Source organism: Anolis sagrei, chromosome 5 (assembly GCF_037176765.1).
Source record: "Anolis sagrei isolate rAnoSag1 chromosome 5, rAnoSag1.mat, whole genome shotgun sequence".
Taxonomy (NCBI): domain Eukaryota; kingdom Metazoa; phylum Chordata; class Lepidosauria; order Squamata; family Dactyloidae; genus Anolis; species Anolis sagrei.
This window is the reverse complement of record NC_090025.1, coordinates 167,356,669-167,377,944: the sequence shown is the minus strand read 5'-3', so window position 1 is coordinate 167,377,944 and position 21,276 is coordinate 167,356,669. Positions and strand designations below refer to the sequence as shown.

The following is a 21,276-nucleotide window of genomic DNA, read 5'->3' as shown; positions in this document are numbered from 1 at the left end:
TTTGGCACCCTTCTCATCACTGCTGAAGGCTTTATAATGCTGGACTCGGAGACTGTTTTCTCAAAGAGCTAACTGATTCACTATCTGAAAGGAGTCCGGATGCTGTGACACATACCAGGCTTCAAGAAGGAGGCTGTCTTTGCTGTAAAACTGGATATGGAATAGAGTAGACGTATATGGAGAAATAGTCAGAAGCTGCTGATGTTGTGCTGAAACTCAACCTCCGGACTTACATTTTGGTCATTCTCTCCCACCCTGGAGAACTACAGAGGATCCGGACAGCGTTCTTCTTCAGCACAACTTGATCCTCCTCTGACCGAGGTGGGAGGAGAGTGATCTTTCCACTAAAGAAGCACCTTCTATTTATTCTTCGTTCTCTCACTGGAGTAGCTGCCTAGCACTTCAGTGTTTTTGCCAGCTTGGGACTATCTGTTCTATTGCTCTCTCACACATTGGCTGACCTTTTTTTCCTGTGGCTTTGCTGCTTGATAGAGATTCCCTCCCCTTTGTGGGCAACTACAGGACCTGGACTTCTGTCTTCCCCAGAACCTCATGAACATCTGTGCGTGGAATTTCTGGCAACAGCTTAAACCGTTCCTGCCATTCTGCCTCATCAGCGGCATGGTGGTAGCACTCTTCTTCGTCATTGACGCCATCGTGCACAGCGGACCCTTCACTGACGAGCACTTCTTTGAAAAATTTGAACAGAGGTGGCCTAATCCCTTGGCTCTGAAAGGGAACAATTCTCAATGACCATGGGAGGGGCAGAAACATGGCCTGGGGCATCTCACTGCTGGCACATCGTCACCCCATGGAAGTTTGGCTTATCTGTGTAAGACATTATCTGCATCAATGAGAGGTTGAGGACAGAGGGTGTGGCGGTATACAGTCTAAACTGAGGCATGGAGCCATTGGGTCTCTACGCACATGAAATTGTTTCTCTGAGAATATATTTGAATGCCATAGTATTTCTGCATTTGTGCATGCCCTGGTTGATCAGGAATAGTTCACAGGGCTACGGCATTGAGGGTCTTAATTTTTTTTAAACAAAACTTCTGGTTTTATAGGAATTTGGCTTTCTAAATCCCAAAGTGTCCTCTGATGTGCTCCACCACAAACAATTATTTCTTATATTGTATTGATGTTTCTATGTTGCAAGATATGACTGACTAAAATTAGCATTTGAATTGGTAATGAGATTTTTGAAAGAACTGTGTGTGACATAATACATAGCTTTATTTTGTTTTCTGATATTCAGCACTCAAAAGAACAACTACAATATTGGAAAAGGTTTATCATTGCAGGGCTGTGTTATCTGTGCCCAAGAACAACTGCAACTCATATTCCGTAATAAGCGTCTCCTGAGACAAAGAACCTCCCTGAGTCCCCTTGGGGAAATAGGGCGGGTTATAAACATATTATTATTATTATTATTATTAGACAAAAACATATTATTATTATTATTATTATTATTATTATTATTATTATTATTATAGAAATGTGAATTAGCATTATGTGCTTGCATAGAATAGAACAAAGGTAAATGCAAACCTATCTGTATCATATAGTTCTGCTGCAGCATAGCTGTAATATGTGTGAGAATCACAGCTTTCATTTTAAGAGAAGTTTCTAGTGCTGCTTACAAAATAAAGTTAAACAATTGTGCAATGCTTCCAGAAAATCACATTTTCCCATTCTCAGTTTGGTATTATTATCCATTTATTCAAATATTGATTAACATATTCCCATAAAAATGACAATATTTATGTTTATGACTTCAGAGGGGATGCAGGTTCCTGCAATCTTCAACAGACTCTCTGCTTAGATATGTTTTCTCTTTCAGAGTAAAGTATGAAGACCCTCTAGCCACAAAAGGACTAGCTGGAGCCTTGGATGCCAGGCAGCAGAATACAGGAGCGGTGAGTAGTAATCTGTAAAGATTTTCCACAAGAGCTAATTATAACAAACTACCCAAATTTCATATAAATCAGCCTTCATCATCCTTTTACCCTCCACTTGAATTAGAATTGCATTACCTCCAGGGAACAACTGGAAAAGGCTGATATCAAACATTGTTTAGTCCATTCATCAGTTGCTTTAGATATTGATACATTGCCTTCCTGTATTTCAACATGTACTTCATATCTAAACTGAGGCTTTCATTTATCCCCAGTGTTTCACCCACATAGTGACAACATGTCTATCTACCTCCCCATGGTGAAAAGAGATGAATGACTTGGATGCACCTGTTTGTACTTGGGATATTAATGGCATATGCACCCTTTTCACATGATTGTTCCTAAAGCAGTCAACAACAGCACCAAATATATAATTCAGGCAAAGGCAATAAAAATGAAAAATTATGCCTGTTTCAGACAGTTCATTCTTAAGTATATATAAGGAGAAAGACAAGAACCTTCTAAACTATTCTCAGCAAGTATGAAAATATAGGTTAGTAATAACACAGGGTGGATCCATCCAGAGACTATAGATTATTATGTTTCATTGATAGATCTATCATCAGCTTGAAGCTGGTCTGTCTTTATGATGCCACAGTCATCAGATTGCATTTGTAGAAGTCTGGTCTCCTTTTTAGGTGCATAAACAGGGAGGTTGCTTGCCTGCCCTCCCGCCCTGCCCCACACTTTCCCACTTTTCAAAGCAAGTTTTTTCTTAACTAGCTGGAGCCAGGTGCATCCACCGATGAAGCCCCCATTTCAAACTGGATGATGCGCCAAGGAATGGTGAGAATGTGTCTCTGCTGGAAAGTCAAGATTAGAGGCTGCTACGCAAGGGTGTGGAGCTGATGGAACAGTGTATGGGGACAAACACCGACTAGACTGGAAACCAGGGAAAACATTCCAGTAAGATACCTGGATGTGGGAAATGTTAGTAACAGTGAAAGCAATCAAGAAAATACAGACTTTCATCCTTATCAACTTATTGTAGGGTTGTAGAGTTATCGGCCCTCTAGATGTTGGTGAATATCCATAGTCAAGATTGCCACAGGAATGTCATAGGACAGGAGTGTCCTACTCATTTCATCAAGGGCCACATCAGACTTATGGTTGTCTTCAATGGGCCATTGAATCCATGAATACAGAGGGCAATTACAATTTTTTGACATTGTAGTCAATACTTTTTAGTTTCTACCCAGTTCGGGTACGCAGGTGTTACTGAATGGCAGCTTTCATCATGTTTGGTTATCCCCTATGCAGACTGGGAACAATGGGAATCGCAACGCAACAGCACTAGTTGCTCTGAGGTTAAAGGCAATTTTTAAGTCACACACAATACACCCCACTATCTTGAGTAAACAGAAGAAACTGCAGCCTTTCAGATATTACTACAACACAACTCCCATCAGTTCTAGTCACGATGTCCAATGATTTATTACAGGAGCTGTAGCCCAGCATCTGGAAGGTCACATAAAATGACATGACTGGCTGGATTCAGTCCACGGGTCTTGAGTTTGACATGTGTCGTAGTAGATCCTGTCCAGCAACATTAGCAGGAGCCCCCAGTGGTGCAATGGATTAAACCCTTGTGCCAGCAGTACTGCTGACCAAAAGGTCGGCGGTTCAAATCTGGGGAGCAGGGTGAGCCCTGTCTGTGAACTCCAGCTTCTCATGCGGGAACATGAGAGAAGCTTCCCAAAGGATGGTAACACATCCAGGCATCCCCAGGGCAAGGTCCTTGCAAATGACCAATTCTCTCACACCAGAAGCGACTTGCAGTTTCTCAAGTTGCCCCTGACATGAAGGGAAAAAAAGTGGGAGTAAAGTATGATCATCCTTGCTTACCTTAATATGACAAAAATTGTAGTCTCTGAATAGAGCATATCCTTGCTACTTTATATAACACTAGCATTGCACACTATCTAGAGACTGCAGAAGTAACACTGATATACATTAGACTGTATAGCTGTTTTCGAAACAAGGAGGATTGCCAGTGGAGTAAAGGAGTGTCAGTAAGTGGCTACCTCTTTTTGTGTCCCAATAAAGGATTTCTTAAATATTACATATTTTTCTTTATTGTGGTTTTCTAAACATCATCTCCTAATTGTCTTCCCTCTTTGAAGACTGTCCCCACAACTCTTTGTAAATGCCAGCATGGATTGAATGTATCCTAGCAACATCAATAGCATTAGGCCGCCTGTCATTCCAAAGTTCTCAGTCCAAATTGTACGACACCTACACAAATATACCAATTGAGATGCCTTGTCAAATGTGTCCCCATGCATTGTTCCAGCTTTCTTGTATAAATAAGCATCTCTCTCTTCTGTTCAAGAAAGCTCTGAGGATAACGGAGATTTTGGCATAATCCTAAATTATGCCTCTTCTCCATAAGTCCCTCTCCAGTTTACAGTAATAAGTCTGATGAGGAAAGAGTGAGAAGAGCTTTACCTTGACAGAGGAAAGAGATTGGTTTAGGAATAGCTCTGGATATTAGCTTTAAACAATCTTTTCTTGGGCAAGAAGAAAACTATCGCTTTGGGTTGCTCTCTTCCTTTTCATCACTTTGGCAGCAAAGGATCCACAAATTTAACTGCACTAAATACCAGGAACTTCTTTTTAAGGTCACTTGTGGGAGCAATTGATGGTCCTTCTTTGTTTACTTTATTGTTGATGTTTTCTATTGCATTCAGAAATCTGGATTTGTGCCAGCTGCTTTTGCTTTATACCAGGGGTTTGGGAGAGATTACTTCTGTACTATTCAGTTGTGTTGTGAAAGGAAAAGATCTCACATTTGAACATTCTTGGTATGGAGACAATATTCACTTTTTCAAACTCAAATACTTGATTTGGCACAGGGACCAGTTTTAGAATGGTGAGAGTTTTATCACCTTATGCCTACCCCTTTTTCATGTTTTTGGCATTATAGTGCATCATCCCATCAATTTCAGTCCAAAATATAATTTCGTAGGTCTTAGTTGTTGCCTAAAACATCAGTGTGTGCCTGTATAGCTTAATTTCCTATGCCAATGTACACAGATTGTTTTCCTGGATCTAATCCAGGTCCATCTAGTCACAAACCAACAGCAGCAGTCAGTTACCTCAAATAACACAAGCATCAGGAAGATAAGGCAGAATATAAATCATAGAATCATAGAGTTGGAAGAGACCTCATGGGCCATCCAGTCCAATCCCCTGCCAAGAAGCTGGAAAATCACATTCAAAGCACCTCCGACAGATGGCCATCCTCTGCTTAAAAGCCTCCAGAGAAAGAGCCTCCACCACACTCTGGATCAGAGAGTTCCACTGCTGAACAGCTCTCATAATCAGGAAGTCCTTCCTAATGTTCAGGTGGAATCTCTTTTCCTGTAGTTTGAAGCCATTGTTCTGCATCCTGGTCTCAAGGGAAACAGAAAACAAGCTTGCTCCCTCCTAAAATAAAGTTTTTATTTATTATTTATATAGCAAAAATGTGATGGCCATTTGCTTCTGTTTGTTTTAAATATAGTCTCTCTTTCGTAAGTCTGTCTGAGCATCTGGACAGAGGCTGGCTGAAGATAGGTGGGCTATTCGGGTGCCTAGGATTATGCCAAAGTATGGGAGAACCTTCTGTGGTTGCTTCCATTTAAATAAGTTAGACTATGCAGAACAAATCTTTCAGTCTAACAGCCCTTGGTTTGTCACAGACTATAGGATATTTTGCCAAATGAAGATGGAAACATAGCAGTTTCTTTTCATTTCACACATTTCAGTGTGAAAGGGAGAGGTCAGAATAATCCTGGGCCTTTACACCTTTTGTGAATTTCACTCAGAGTAAAAGTTACATGTAAAATAACATGAAGAGCGAGAGCAAATGGGTGAAAAAGCCTTGAAAGGTCTGACATGTCAGCACCAGGGCAGTCCTGTTCGACTAATAATTGTGTGCCTACCGAAGAGAAAATATTAAACAACATTAACGTCAGGAAGTCAAGGCAAACACACAAAGGCACTTTTTCTTTGTCATTGGAATGTGGTTCAGTATGTGTAAATTCTGCTTTGTAAACAGTTACGACATTTGCCTCCTCTCTATAGAGAAGAAAATTTGCAGAATATGACGTTGTGTCCTGAAGTGTTCAGAAACTTTAAGTACACACTCTCCCTCTCTTTGGACATCTCATTATTGACTATCTGAATTGACTATTGACTATCTGAAATTTAGTACACCATGTTGCAGGCAGTTTGTTGCAATTTTCAAAAATGTTCTGCAAAAATGCACTTTTCCTTGCGCAAAATTTAACTGTGCTTATGACCTATATGATCCTTTCCCTTCTTTCCACATTGTGATATTTAAATCTAAAAAAACCAATGGATGCACAAGCTATACCCAAAAAATTGCACTTGATTGCATTTGAGTGATAACAATTCTAAATATCTTGCCCTTGTGACATCATAAAAATTTAAAGGAATGTGGGAAACATTTAAAATCAGCCCTCTGGAAAGCAAGACCAAGCCAGAGACATAGAAATAAGCATGATTAATTATTTTTAATTGGTGTTGCCATGCCTTATCAAAGTTACTTTTAATGAAAATTTCAAGAATACCTTAGCCATCTTCACCACTGAATATGCTGGCTTTAGAGTTGTGGGAATAGTTTCCCCAAAATAGCATTGCCAAATTATGCTTTAGCAGGAAGCTATATTAGGGGTGGGTTCTGAAAGTTTTCTTGATTGAAAAACATGTCTTTTGAACTGGCTTTCAGTTCCATGGATGATAAAGAGAAAAGAGTACTTTTGGTCCATGATTCTCCTTGTTATTCTCTGCCTTGTTCCTTTTTCCTCCTTTGTCAGATTCCTGTCCCCCAAGCTACACATATGGAGGATATTGAGCAGTGGCTCTCCACTGATGTGGTAAGTAATGGAGTTGGATCACATCTTTATATCAGTTAAGAATTTACTATGTAGAGGCATTCTCCAAGTTACAAACAAGATATGTTCTGTAGGTTTGTTCTTGTGGGTAAGTCAGAACAGGTATTTTTTTAGGTGTAACTCCATCCAGCATATATATCCACACACACACATGTATTTTAAGATGTGAATCCATCCAGATATACACACACACATGCATATACGTAAACACATACATACATACATACATACATACATATATAAACAGGAAGAGAGAGAGAGATACATATATATGCTTTGGATAGCATAAGGAATTGTTACCCCCCCCCCCCCCCCCCCGTGGTGTTTGTTTTGCTGTCTGTGCCCATTGAGAAGATTTCACCTCACTTTTCGTTCCTGTGATAATTAGATTTTGAAAAATTTGGCTTGTTGTGGAAACAAGAATTGGGGATAACACTTCAGTTAAGACACTTTTTCCCCATGGAAAATCTTTCAGGAGTGAATATCTCTTCCAAAAAGTAGATTTATCTCACTTCTTGTCTCATTCTCGTTCTTAGCTATGAGTCATTTGTAAGTCAGATGTTTGTAATTGGGGGACTGGCTGTACATAGATATGTTGGGGGGGGGGGGGGCAGGGGAGGAACCATAGCTCAACAGTAGAGCACAAGTGTTTACATGTGAAATGTCCTGGTTCAGTCCCCAGAAATATGAGTCCAAGGACAGGTTGCAGCCACCTAGGTTTTACCATCCTTCTTAAAGCTCCTGGATCAGCACCTCCAAAGCTCCATCATTAAATTGGGATGGCTGACTCCAGTACCTTTTTGAAAAGCCCCCTACCCACCAAATCCAACTCATCCTAAACCTGCCATAAACCTATAAATCACTTCCCGTTGTAATTTTCTGACCAGTTTTATTACCTTAAACAGTGTAGTGCAGCCTACTTCAAGCAGGACTATTGCCCTCTGTACCTGCTCTCTGTACGTCATATTGAGCTATATGGATCAGTTATCTTCCTATGAGAAAATCGGCTATATATTAACACCCATGGTCCAATTAAACTGATCACCTAGCCATATCCCAACCCGTTACATCTTTGAAATTCTACCTTATTTCTATTTATATGGGTGATGAAGCTAAAACAAGTGAACTTATTGCAGATCCCTGCCTTGATCAGAATGAATTTCTCTGTCTACACAATTTATTTGAAATTCCATGATTCTCATACTGTTTTTTTGTTCTCTCCACTTAGGGAGATGAGGCAGTGGATCCAAAGGGTGTCACCAGTGAAGGTAAGTTACTCTCAAGTAAGGGAGGAGCCCTACATGCTCCTCCCTTACAAATATATCCTTTTCATTGTTATCTCTCCCAGATTTTATCATTTTCTGTCGTACATTTGGCCCGCCCACTGTGTTTGTTTTTTCTTTGTATTTTGCACTGTTTTATTTCATTTTTATTTTTCATTTATTTTATTGCAATGTTATTTTTGCCGTTTTGTATGCATTTTACTGTAATTGTATTATCGGGCTTGGCCTCATATAAGCCGCCCCAAGTCCCCTTTGGAGAGATGGTGGTGGGGTATAAATAAAGATTATTATTATTATTATATTATTATCATTATTCATGTGGACATAAGATGTTCTCTATCTATCATGCCCATGTCTGTAGATGTATGAAAACATCCTGTTTCAAGCCTGTTTCCTGCTGCTCCCAAGACTAAGACATGGAGCAATGGGTTCAAATGACAAGAAAAGAGATTCTCACCTAAACATTAGGAAAAACTTCTTAACCGTCAAAGCTGTTTGACACTTGAATATGCTGCTTCCTTGGAGTGTGGTTAAGTCTCCTGATCTGGAGGTTCAGGTCAGCTGTCAGAAGTCCTTTGATTGTTTATTCCTATATGGCAGAAGTTGGACTGGATGGCTTGAACTATAGAATTCATAAGTATCTAAAATTAATGTGAAACATGAATATGGCTGCCACAAAATAGGGAGTACTCTTCAGGATTCTTCTGATTTGATTCCTTCATTTTTCTTACAATTCTCTGCATGCTCTCTCTTTCCAGAGTTTGACAAGTTCCTGGAAGAGCGAGCAAAAGTGGCTGACCGGCTACCCACAGTTCCCAGTCCCTCCACTGGGGTTCCTCCACCTTCCACCAGTTCTGGGCCTCACCGGAAGAAGGATAAGGAAGAAGATGCCATGTTTGCTTTATGAGCCCTATTGAGGACTGGTGTGCTGTGGTTACAAGAGGACCTGTGTGCTGCACTACACTCCCCCTTCTTCGGTGGGAGCGGGAGAACCAGGAGGGGAGTGGGTAGGGGAAGGGACCCTTCCTTACTTCCTGCCTCCCTTTCTAGGCTGCTTTGGGGTTAGATTAATCATTATTGCATTGGGGGGACATGAGAGAAATGAGTCCTGGGAAGGGGTTGCAAAGCTGCCAAATGTGTTGCCAGATGAGTTGATGGATTTGGTGTTTCTCTTGTGTGGTTTAAGCAAACTGAATGTGTTCTCCGTTACTCCATTTTTTCCTTTCCCAATGAAAAGACTGTAAAAACCATGCTGAAAATTGGGAGTGGGATTTGTAATTTCTTACCAGTCTCACAAGTGGCTGCACTTGAATTTTAAACACTGTGTGTCCTCTGTACCACAGAATCTGGATAGTTTGCAGTGGCAAGAGAGTGCCCTTGGAAGTGGGGCAGCAACATCCATCTGGCCACTCCTACATCTCTTCCTGTTGTGTAAGCACTTCTTTGAAAATGCTGCCTGTTGGCCATGCAAGTAGCCAGTTCAGGTACCAGTCTTCTGGAGCATCAAAGAAAGGGGTGTTAGGCAGTACTTAATTTTTCCAAGGCCGGCTTTTTCCTTTTCTTCAGAGCTGGAACATCCCAAAGACAAGATCTTCTCTTTGAAAACAATTCATAGCATTTATTGATCATGACTTCTTTGTTCTCACCATAGTCTTTGCCCTTAGAGGTCTTTCTGGTCATTTCTCCTTTACCATGAGGGCTGAATTCTTTGTGTATTATCAGAGAATACCTGTGGATTTCCTGTGTTACAGATTGGCAGGTGCAGAAATGGTTGAAGTGATTAATTATTCCATGTAACTGGAAGACCTGCCTTTTATATTCCATATTAAAAACAACAACCAAAACATCTTTGAATTCAAAAGAGTGTGTGTGTATTCTGTGACATTTGAGCTCTTGATAAAATGAATACAATCTGGTCAGGTTTCTAAATGAGAGGCTCATGAGAGGATGAGGATATCTTCTTAGCTGATTTCCTTTTGGGTGAGTGCAAACATAGAGGGAAAATTGATTGCCTTGCTCAGAACAGACGGCATTTGTATTTAATTGGTTATAGCTTCCAATATACTAGGTTAGGTAAGTGGGAATATATTTTCATACAATAGATACTGTTGGAATGCAACTCCTGTGATCCCTCACCTTTGGACAATTACCTGAATTATGTAGTGTTAGCTAAGGGTTTCTGTCTATCAAAATCTAGAGGGCAAAATATTCCCCTTCTCTGCATTAGACCCGACCAGTCCAAGCTGCATGGCAAGGAAATAGGGAGATACTCACTTGGGAACATCTGTGCAGGGTAAGATAATGGATAAATTTACATAATTATTTTGATTACAAAATTCATGATGTTGGAACATAGATTTATTTCTTTTCCCTCCCTTGTTTTCTGTCTGCCCTAGTGGGAATGCAAAACTCAGCACTTGGGAAATTATTTTTGAAACTTAACTAAGAAAGCTAATTATTTTGTTTAGCTAGCTGGATTTATGTAGGATTCTTAATTGCTAGCTATATGTTTGCTACTCTTGAATTAGCATATGTAAAAAATGAAAAGCAATTTAACCCTAAGGAAGAATGTTGCCAGGAGGCTTCAGGAATGAAGAGAGGAGAGGAATGTATAGAGATGGTCTGTCTGCTTGTTGGAAGATTTTACCCAATCAAACCAACTCCTGTATTGCTATAAGAAGGTGAAACAAACCTTCGATAGGCCTTACCTTTATTCTCTTGTTGTTCTTGTTGCACCTCAGCAGGAGTTCAGCTTGCTCTAAGCACTCACCAGGAAGCCAAACAAAATAATAAACAGTTTATTGATAAAACACACAGCAAAAGAGTAAAAATCCAAATATATGAAGAAAAAATAAGTCCCAAAAAGCAAAAGATAAATCTCCAATACAAAGGTTAAAGCTTGAACATTAATCCAAAAAATAAGGAACAAAACAAGAACTTGAATCCATAGGTAAAATCCTCAACACTGGTAGCAAAACTTGGCCTGAAACTAAAACATAACCAGGAAAAAAGCAGGAGCTTCTCACTCCCATTTGTAACATTTCTTGATCTGAAACCAAACAGCTTCCTTTCCCTAATTAAAGATAGCAATGCATGAAGGCATTCAGTTGACCTTGAGAAGCCTGTCTCTGCCTCTCTTACCCATGGCTCTGCTTGCACCTGGATTTATTCCCCTGCAGGAGCAGCCTTGATTCTCTGTCTAACCCCCCCCCCCCCTTCATCGGGTGAACTCACGTCCTCCTCCCTTCTCTGCCTGTCAGCTTCTAAAATCATTTCACTTTCACACAGAGGAGCAACATCTAATTCCAAATCACCATCCCGTTCCAATATCCCCTCTGTCTGAGCACCTCCTGAAGCATCAGGCCCTGCACTCCCAAACCCCCCATCATCATCAGCAGCAGCAGCAGCAGCAGCAGCAGCTGGCTGAACTACAACACTTCCATAATGAGAACTTTGTAGTTGTTGCTTGAGGAAGTTGCACTCAGAAGTATCTAGCAATGTATGATATCTTGCAAGTAATGTACTGAAAGCATCCCCAAGGAACAGGTGCCTCCTCGAGTGGCCAAAGAAGCATGAGCAGGTAGAACATTGTGATCACATCCTGTGAACACTTTTGTCATCTTGGAATCTACCAATAAATGGCTGGAGCAGGAGACCATTGTCTGCTGTAGTGGTCATAGGTCTGCATTTGCCAATCACCTTAATGATCAACTGTAAGAACCCCAATCCAAGGTCTAAAATGAAATACAGCCTCAGATGTTGACTAAAATCAATGGAAAAGTTCTGACCTTTCAAACAGCCTTCCAGATGTTTTGGGTTTCAGTTTCCTACAGCTCCAAGCAGTATGGTGAGAGATCCTGGGAGCTAGAGTGTAAGATTGGATGGACCACACATTGAAAACCATTGATCTAAAAAGAGTAAGGAGGTGTAAGTATGCTCTTCGATTGTGCCAACAATCTATTCTCATAATCCTGCACTATTTTGGCTATCCTGCCTATGTATAATTAGATTAGTTAAAGTCCTTGCTCCCATAATTTTTCTGCCAAAAGGTAGCTTTATCTACAGCTTTGGAAAGTTAGTTTTGGACTATCATTCCAAGAATCCACAAAGCAAAGTAATACTATAATAAAATAATAAAACTTTATTTGTATGCTGCTCTATCTCCTCTAAGGGTCTCAGAGTGATTTCCACATAGCCAAAGCATTCAATTACCAACACGGAATATACAGAGCAACCATTTCAAACATAGACATAAAACTATTAGCACAATCGTATACATTTAAAAACCAGTTCCAAAACTATTCGATAGTGCAAAGTTAAGCTACCAATGGCCAGAATTTCAAAGAGGGTCTAGATAGTTATGAAAGGGCTGGGCCAGGGCTAGTGCAGGAAAGTAACATGGGGCCGGGGGAGTGGGTAAAGTGCAAAGCTAGGTCCGATGGCCAGAGTGGGGCCTGGGGCTACTCATTTCCAAGGCCTACAGAGCAACTATAAAAGGTCTGGGCCAGGGCTAGCACCAGGAGGTGGCAGAGGACCAGGGAAGTGGGTAAAGTGCAGAGCAGGGACCTAACTGATGGCCAGGGTAGGGCCTGGGGCTAATCATTATCAAAGGCCTGCTAGAACCATCAAGTCTTTAGGTCTCTGCGGAAGGAAGACAGTGATGGGGCCTGTCTTGTCTCCCTGGGGAGGATGCTCCAAATGTGGGGTGGCCACCACTGAGAAGGCCCTCTACCCCGTCCCTATCAACTGCACTTGGGACAGTGTGGGAGTGAGAGGAGGATCTCCCTGGTAGAGTCCACGCTAGTTTAAAGGAGAGATGCTATCGCGGAGATAGGTAGGGCCCGAACCATTTAGGGCTTTAAAGTAACTGGAGAATCTGGGAGCTGCAATCCTAACTGTGGGTGTATGTGTTTTGTTGGTTTGTGTGCTACTATGAGCTAGAAAGTGAAAGTGAAAATGTGTGTGAGAGATTGAGGGAAGCAATTGATTAATCGGATAAACAAACTAACAATAAAACATAAAAATAAAGTAGGAAGAGAAAAGGCCCATACCAAGGGTAGACTGTTATAGTAGAAGTAGCCTTGATGGTATCCCACATTCATTTGTTGAAATGACTATTACAGTGGATCGATAGTTCAGCTTTGAAAGATTAGACCAATTAAAAATTAAATATAGCAAATCCATTAAAGCTCATCTGAATGACAAAAAGAAGCTATATTGTTTACCATAAATTATGGTTTCTAGTTACTTCCAGAAGTCTGTTTCTAGAAGCATTTCTCAGATGCATTTTGGCAGGATTTTCTTTCCGTATTTGACTTTTGTACTAATGGCAGTAATGGAAAAATAATAAGCAACTTATCAACACATGCAGTATGCTCACTTTTCCATTATTTTAATAAGAGCAAATGAGTTTTAAAGTAATGTTCCAAGTTCTGTTCTGCATTTCTACAATGCTCTAAACAAAGTGATGACTTTTTTGTTTTGGCAGGCCTTTGTCCTTTTACTATTAAAAAGAAAGTATATACACAACCAAGGGGGAATCTATATGGCATCACCTTAACTGCCATGGTGCAATGCTATATAATCCTGGGAGTCATAGTTTGGTAAAGCATCAGCACTCTTTGGTAGAGAAGGCTAAAAACATAAAACTAGAACAACAGCAAAACAGAGGGAAAACAATCAGGGACATCTAATCACCTCTCAACAAAAGATTGCCCCAGGCACTTCCAGACCATCAAATGCTAATCAAGGTGGTCAGTTGAAACATTCATACCTAGCTCCAGCAGACAAGAGTTCTTTGTCCTACCCTGGTCATTCCACAGATATATAAACCCATTTTCCTAGTTACAACAGGCCTCACTACCTCTGAGGATGCTGGCCATAGATGCAGGCGAAACGTCAGGAGAGAATGCCTCTAGAACATGGCCATATAGCCTGAAAAAATCTACAACAACCCAATAAAACTAGGAACTTTCATGATTCTGTAACATTGAGACATGGGTATTTAAGTGGAGTCAAACTGTTTCAATTCTACAGTATAGGTACAGCCAAAGTAAACCAGCAGATGTCAGCAGAGTTCTATAATGCAAAGAGAGCAGGATGCTTCCTTAAATACAACAAAATCCAAGGCTGTTTCAGTTATATCATTGTCTCCTCTGTGTGATCCTTTTGTATTTTCCAACAGCTTCTTTGTACATACAAAAAATCTATCCAAAAGGAAAAAGTGGAATGACTGCACAATCTGTTAACACTAGGATCCTCCACTTGGAAGCACCTATGGGTATCCCAATCATGCAACTGTTGTCAAGCCACAGCATCCCCCTCCAAGATTTATAGAACATCAAGAGACTTCAAGCAAACAATATGATTTTTTTTCTTTTTTATTAAAACCTTTTCCGCAGACCCGGAATTGCAAAATGCTATGGCACTAGAGGCTTTGGAATGGCCCTAGCAACAGCTGTACCCTACAAACTCTATCAAACCTAACCCTTTAATAATGTATGAATTTGATGATTTTTGTATCATTTGTATCTTTTATGTAGTGTCACTTCCTAGGGGTATCAACTGTATAAAATGAAATATATCAAAATGTATCTAGGGGGCAGTCATCTCTCCGCGCTCCAAATTTACATAAACCCTTGGGAAAGGAGATGATGGCCAGGATCTCTCCAGCTATTTCCCAAGTCAGATAATCTTTATATGTGTATGTAGATAGATTTAGCTATTTATTTAATATCAAAAGCATTGCAAAATTAGTATAAAACTGATAAAAATAAAAGGAGCACAAGCAGCTAAATATCTTTTGACCAAAAACAGGCAACAGCTACCGCATTGTCTGTAGCCCCAAACAATTCTTCTGTACATGAGGAGGACACTGGGGACAAGCATACAGATGCGGAGTTGTCAGTTCCGTTCCACAGTCACACAAGGTGAGGGTTTCTTTTAGTGCCGTTTTGTGAAGTTGTCTTTTGATCTGCTCATTCCATTTCTGAGTCCATTCAGGGGCTTCCAAGTTGCCCATTCTTGGTTTGCCCCTAGAGGCAGACCCTGGGGGGTGGGGAGGCATCCAATTGGGATTTCCTGGTTTAGCTGCCTAGAGGGATACTCTTGCTGTTACTGGGGGAACATTAAGAGGAGTGGTGGCTCTCATGAAGCTTTTGCTTTATTTGAGTCTATTGGAAGGAGGCTGATAGCCATGCAGTGGATGCCTTTCACAGTGTTCAACCTTATTTCTCTCACAGTTAGCAGCAACTTCCCATTGTAGATAACCATCTTCAGCAACAAAATAAGATCAAGATGTTTGTCCATTTAACTTGAGGCCGAGAGTCTGCCACTCCTGTGGGAGAAGGGGCTTAGTAGGTATGAATTCATTGATTCTCTATGCCAGTAGCCAAGCCCTTGATTGTCTACTGGGTCTTGCACCTTTGTCTCACATGGAACCAGACACTTAAGTTAATCAGTGATTAATTGGAATATCCAAATCATTATTTCCTCATGGACTGTACCCTCCCAAGGGTCATCTCTGGAATGGATTGGTTCTTTGAACTGACCAACCACCAGCTGTTGCTGTTTCTGCCACAGGAATCTCCTCCTGTAGGCTATGATGTCAAGGGAACCCCGGGCAACTCTGGCTTGGATCCTCGCCATTAACTTCTCTTTTTAAGTTAATGCATACTTTTCCAGCCAATCAGGGGAAGGTGTGGGAACTCTGAATAGCTGTTCCTTAACATGAAGCATGCATTCTTCTCTCTAGCATTTTTATCCTATTCTTTTTATGTTATGTTTTGAATACAATGGGCAGATTTACTCTTTCTACTGCCCTAATGTTACCAAAAAGCTATTGTGTTTCTGAAAGTAGAGAAAAGGGCACTGCCCTGCTTCATTGTTCAGTTTCAGAAAGCAGAAGTATGATATCAAACTTTTTTTCTTTGAAAGATAATGCATACTTTAAGCAATTTTAAATATAAAACTGATGGCTCATGATTTTAATGATGGTTGACTTTGGCAATGTTGACTGTGAACATATAAGTAAGTGCAAACTTGCCATCAGGAGCTTTAACATACTGCCTTTACCATTTAAAACATTTTTACAAATTAATAATACAGGTATATCTCAGGTTAAAATGCCTCTGACAAAGGAGTTCCTTTTTACAACGTATTTTTATGGGAGTCCAGGCCAGTCCCCCATTTTTTGTCTTCTAGTTAGCTGGGACATTGCCTTGTGAAATTTGCACTGGGAAAATGATGAAAACCAACTGTTGGGTTACAGCATTGTATTACAGCATTGTATTTGTGGTAAACAATGAAGTTTAACCTTGGAAAGAATGTGATTCTGCTGTAGATGATCCCACAGTAGCTGTATGTACTTATGTATATCAATGTATATTTATATGCGGCATCGAATTGTTGCCTTTGCAAGGCCACCCTGAGTCCCCTTCGGGGTGAGAAGGGCGGGGTATAAGTGTGGTAAATAAATACATGTACAACAGGCAAGCAAAACAGCTGCACCCAGAATCAATTCCTAGTTGTTTTAGATCCCGCCCACTCCCAGTCTAAAGTGGTGTAATCGTTTCTTGTTGTTGTATACCTTTCAGTTGTTTATGATTTTTGGCAAATTTACAATCTAACGTAATATTTTCTTGTGGAGGTGTGTTTTTGCGTTCCTCCGAGACTGAGAGAAGGTCCAGTGGTGCAATGAGTTAAACACTTATGCTGGCAGGATTGGTGTCCAAACAGTCGGCAGTTCAAATCCGGGGAGGAGGGTGAGCTCCTATCTATCAGCTCCAGCTCCTCAAGCTGGGACATGTGAGAAGCCTCCCACAGGATGGTAAAACATCCAGGCATCCCCTGGGCAACATCCTTGCAGATACCCAATTATCTCACACCAGTCGTTCCTAACACACACACACACACACACACACACACACACACACAAAGCCCAATGAATTTCCATGGCTAAGCAACAACTTGAACTCTGGTCTCCAGATATATAGTCCAAGATTCAAACTACTACAGTCTTCTGGCTCACCAACCTTTCTACTACTTCAGAGTTGAAACACAATCCCTGATTTTGTTCCAGCTCCAAATACTGGGCATTAATCTCTTGATTTTCAGAAATGCTGTGAATTAAACTGGAAAAGTTATCTCTGAAGTGCTGACAGCTAGAAATGTTTGCTCTACGATGACTTTCAGTGTCCTTCCTGTTACTTGTACATATTGCTGTTCATAGTTAAAACAGTTCCATCTTATTTGAGGTCAAAGTTGTTTTGAAAAGGAAAACATTTAGGGAAAGTTCAGTACAACCGCTTTTGACCAGCATGAAGGTGATTTCACATTCTCTGGATGCCACCCACAATTAATCACACAACTGGATGAACCATATAGAATTGGCCCCATACATCCTGGTACAAGGTCATCTGGCATTGCATTTGTATGGTACATTTCTCCCAGACTCACATTCAAGATAGCTTCTGAAATCATTTATAAAGTATTTCCAATAAACAATTTAAATGTAATTATTAAAGACAAAGTTCTACTTAGAGAAAAAGTGTTCTTACAATACATCAAGGGAACCACTGACTGAATAGGGAAGCTGATGAAGAAACAATCTACAAACAATATACAGGCCCACTGAGAAAATTTAACAAATGCCACATTCAGCAAAGGATAAGAGGGATCCTCTAACAATTACAGGAGTCTACCTTATAGTGTTCAGCTGTGGATAAGCCTACATAGGGACCACCAAATGCAGTGCCCATACACAAATCTATAAACACGAAAGACACTGCAGACTAATTAAGCCAGTGAAGACAGCTACAACAGAGCACATGATACACCAACCAGGGCACAGAATATTATTTGAGAACACAAACATTCTGGACCACTCTGACAACCATTGTGTTAGACTACACAAAGAAGCCACTGAAATCTACAAGCATATGGATACTTTCAAAAAAAAAATAAAGGAGGAAACCATGAAAATGAACAAAATCTTGTTACCAGTGTTTAAAAAACACCAGAATCAAGACTGTAAATAATGAACGCCACTCAGAACTGAGAACGCCAGACAACAAGCAATCAAGGGCCAAACAGAAGATGCCTCCAGCAAAAAAGGCCAGGATATTTCTATGCAAATACCCTCACTGATTGACTTTGCAATCTTCATGACTACTCAGATACAAATTCAATTTTGCTAACTCCAGCATTCACACTTGCTTTAAACAGGCAAGGGTTCTTTCTCCCACCCTGTGCATTCTACAGGTATATATTTATTTATTTATTTATTTCTTGCATTTATTGACCGCCCCTCTCAGCCCGAGGGCGACTCGGGGCGGTGAACAACAACAGAGAAGACAGTGTACAGTGCGTCAAGACGATACAAAACCAGACAAATACAACATAACATATACTTATACTAAAAATCCGCTTCGTCAAGTCCTGGGGTCATAGCCAAATTCGTAGTCCTAGTTCAATCCAATGTCATTCAAATACAACTCAATTGAAGGCCTGCTCGAAGAGCCATGTTTTCAGGCCCCTACGGAAGGCCATCAAGGAGGGCGCCTGTCTAACTTCAGCAGGGAGGGTGTTCCACAGCCGGGGGGCCACCACCGAGAAGGCCCGCTCCCTCGTCCCCGCCAGACATGCCTGTGAGGCAGGTGGGACCGAGAGAAGGGCCTCCCCGGAAGATCTCAAGGCCCTCGTGGGCTCGTAGGCCGAGATGCGGTCTGCAAGGTATTTTGGGCCGGAACCGTTTAGGGCTTTGTAGGATAACACCAGCACCTTAAATTGGGCCCGGTAGCAGATCGGCAACCAGTGGAGCTGGGACAGCAGGGGCGTAGTATGCTCTCTGCGTCCAGCTCCCGTTAACAACATGGCTGCCGCGCGCTGGACTAGCTGAAGCTTCCGGACCGTCTTCAAGGGCAGCCCCACGTAGAGAGCGTTGCAGTAGTCGAGGCGGGATGTGACCAAAGCGTGTACCACCGTGGCCAAGTCAGACTTCCCAAGATACGGGCGCAGCTGGCGCACGAGCCTAAGCTGTGCAAATGCTCCCCTGGTCACCGCTGAAACCTGAGGCTCCAGGCTCAGCGATGAGTCCAGGGTCACACCCAAGCTGCGAACCTGCGCCTTCAAGGGGAGTGCGACCCCGTCCAGCACAGGCTGTAACCCTATACCCTGTTCAGCCTTGCGACTGACCAGGAGTACCTCTGTCTTGTCTGGATTTAATTTCAGTTTGTTCGCCCTCATCCAGACCATTACAGCGGCCAGGCACCGGTTCAGGACTTCGACGGCCTCCTTAGTAGCAGGTGGGAAGGAGTGACAGAGTTGGACGTCATCTGCGTACAGGTGACACCGCACCCCGAAACTCCGGATGATCTCACCCAGCGGCTTCATGTAGATGTTAAACATCAAGGGGGACAAGATGGAACCCTGAGGAACGCCACAAGTCAACGGCTGCGGCGTTGAACAGGAGTCCCCCAGTAACACCTTCTGAGTACGACCCTCCAGAAATGACCGGAGCCACTGCAGAGCAGTGCCCCCAAGACCCATCTCTGCAAGGCGCCCCAGAAGAATACCATGGTCGACGGTATCGAAGGCCGCTGAGAGGTCCAGGAGCACCAACAGGGACACACTCCCCCTGTCTAGCTCCCGGCGCAGATCATCCACTAAGGCGACCAAGACCGTCTCGGTACCATGTCCCGGTCTGAAACCAGACTGTGCCGGATCCAGATAATCCGTGTCTCTCAAGAATACCTGGAGTTGTGAGGCCACCACGCTTTCCATGACTTTGCCCAAGAAGGGAAGATTGGAAACAGGCCGAAAGTTGTCCAATTTAGTGGGGTCAAGTGATGGTTTCTTCAACAGCGGCTTTATAACAGCCTGTTTTAGGCTCGCTGGAATCTTGCCTTCCCGAAGGGAGGCATTAACCACCACCGTTACCCACTCAGCCAATCCCCCTCTGGCCTCCTTAAGAAGCCAGGATGGGCAGGGGTCTAGGATGGACGTGGTGGGTCTCATTCCTCCAAGTACCTTGTCCACATCCTCGGGTTTCACAAACTGAAAAGAATCCAACAAAATCTGACAAGCAGGTGCTTGTGTCACATCCACAGAGACTGCATCTAATGTGGCGTCCAGCCCGGACCGGATCAAAGCGACTTTGTCTGCAAAGACCCGAGCAAATGCTTCACAGCGCGCTGCCGAGTTGTCAGGGCTCCCACCAGAGGGGGGAGTTAAAAGACCTCTGACAACCCGGAACAGCTCCGCCGGACGGTTCTTTGCAGATGCAATAGTAGCCGCAAAGAAAGTTTTCTTTGCGGCTTTTATTGCCGCGGCATATGCTCTCAAAAAGGACACAAACCGTGTTCGGTTTGACTCGCTTGGGTCTGATCGCCACACGCTCTCTAGAACCCTCTTCTTTCGCTTCATCGCTGCCAGCTCCTCGGTGAACCAAGGGGCTGGTTTAGCTCGGTTACTTGAGAGGGGACGTTCCGGAGCGATCATGTCAATAGCCCTGGTCATCTCCCCATTCCAGAGAGCGACCAAGGCCTCGACATCATCGCCTACCGCGGTGGCGGGAAACTCCCCAAGAGCCGTCAGGAATCCGTTCGGATCCATTAGCCTCCTGGGGCGGACCATCTTAATGGGTCCTCCACCCTTGCGGAGGTTAGGGGGCGCAGTGAGCCTAAATCTAATCAGGAAGTGGTCGGTCCATGGCAACGGAGAGATAGACAACTCCTCCACACCGCCACCCTGCTCCCATCCCTGGCAGAAAACCAAGTCCAATGTGTGTCCAGCACAGTGGGTGGGGCCAGTTATTTGTTGGGACAGCCCCATGGTTGCCATGGCGGACATGAAGTCCTGAGCCGCACCTGTGAGGGTTGCCTCGGCGTGGATGTTGAAGTCCCCCAGCACAAGAAGCCGTTGGGACTCCACCGCCAGGCTCGAGACCACCCCCGCTAGCTCAGGTAGGGAGACTGTAGTGCAGCGAGGTGGACGGTACACTAGCAGAATCCCTATTCTGTCCCGGTCACCCACCCTCAGGTGGACGCATTCAAAATTTGTGGTCTGCGGGATGGGGCTCCTGGTTAGATGGATGGTATCTCTATAGACCACTGCGACCCCGCCTCCCCGTCCTCC

The 21,276-nt window shown here is 42.6% G+C and overlaps 1 protein-coding gene across 3 annotated transcripts in view; it reads left to right on the top strand.

Moving 5' to 3' along the window:
- TOM1 (target of myb1 membrane trafficking protein) overlaps positions 1–10,003 on the top strand; it is a 37,591-nt gene extending 27,588 nt beyond the window's left edge. For 2 of the 3 annotated variants that reach the window (XM_060776950.2, XM_060776949.2), the window contains exons 12-16: positions 1,844–1,919; positions 2,682–2,744; positions 6,782–6,841; positions 8,088–8,127; positions 8,901–10,003. In XM_060776950.2, the coding sequence (XP_060632933.2) occupies positions 1,844–1,919; positions 2,682–2,744; positions 6,782–6,841; positions 8,088–8,127; positions 8,901–9,049 (388 nt within the window). In that variant the 3' untranslated portion in view covers positions 9,050–10,003. The remainder of the gene's footprint in view (positions 1–1,843; positions 1,920–2,681; positions 2,745–6,781; positions 6,842–8,087; positions 8,128–8,900) is intronic. The other variant, XM_060776952.2, reaches the window with a different exon arrangement.
- The last annotated feature ends 11,273 nt before the right edge of the window (positions 10,004–21,276 follow it).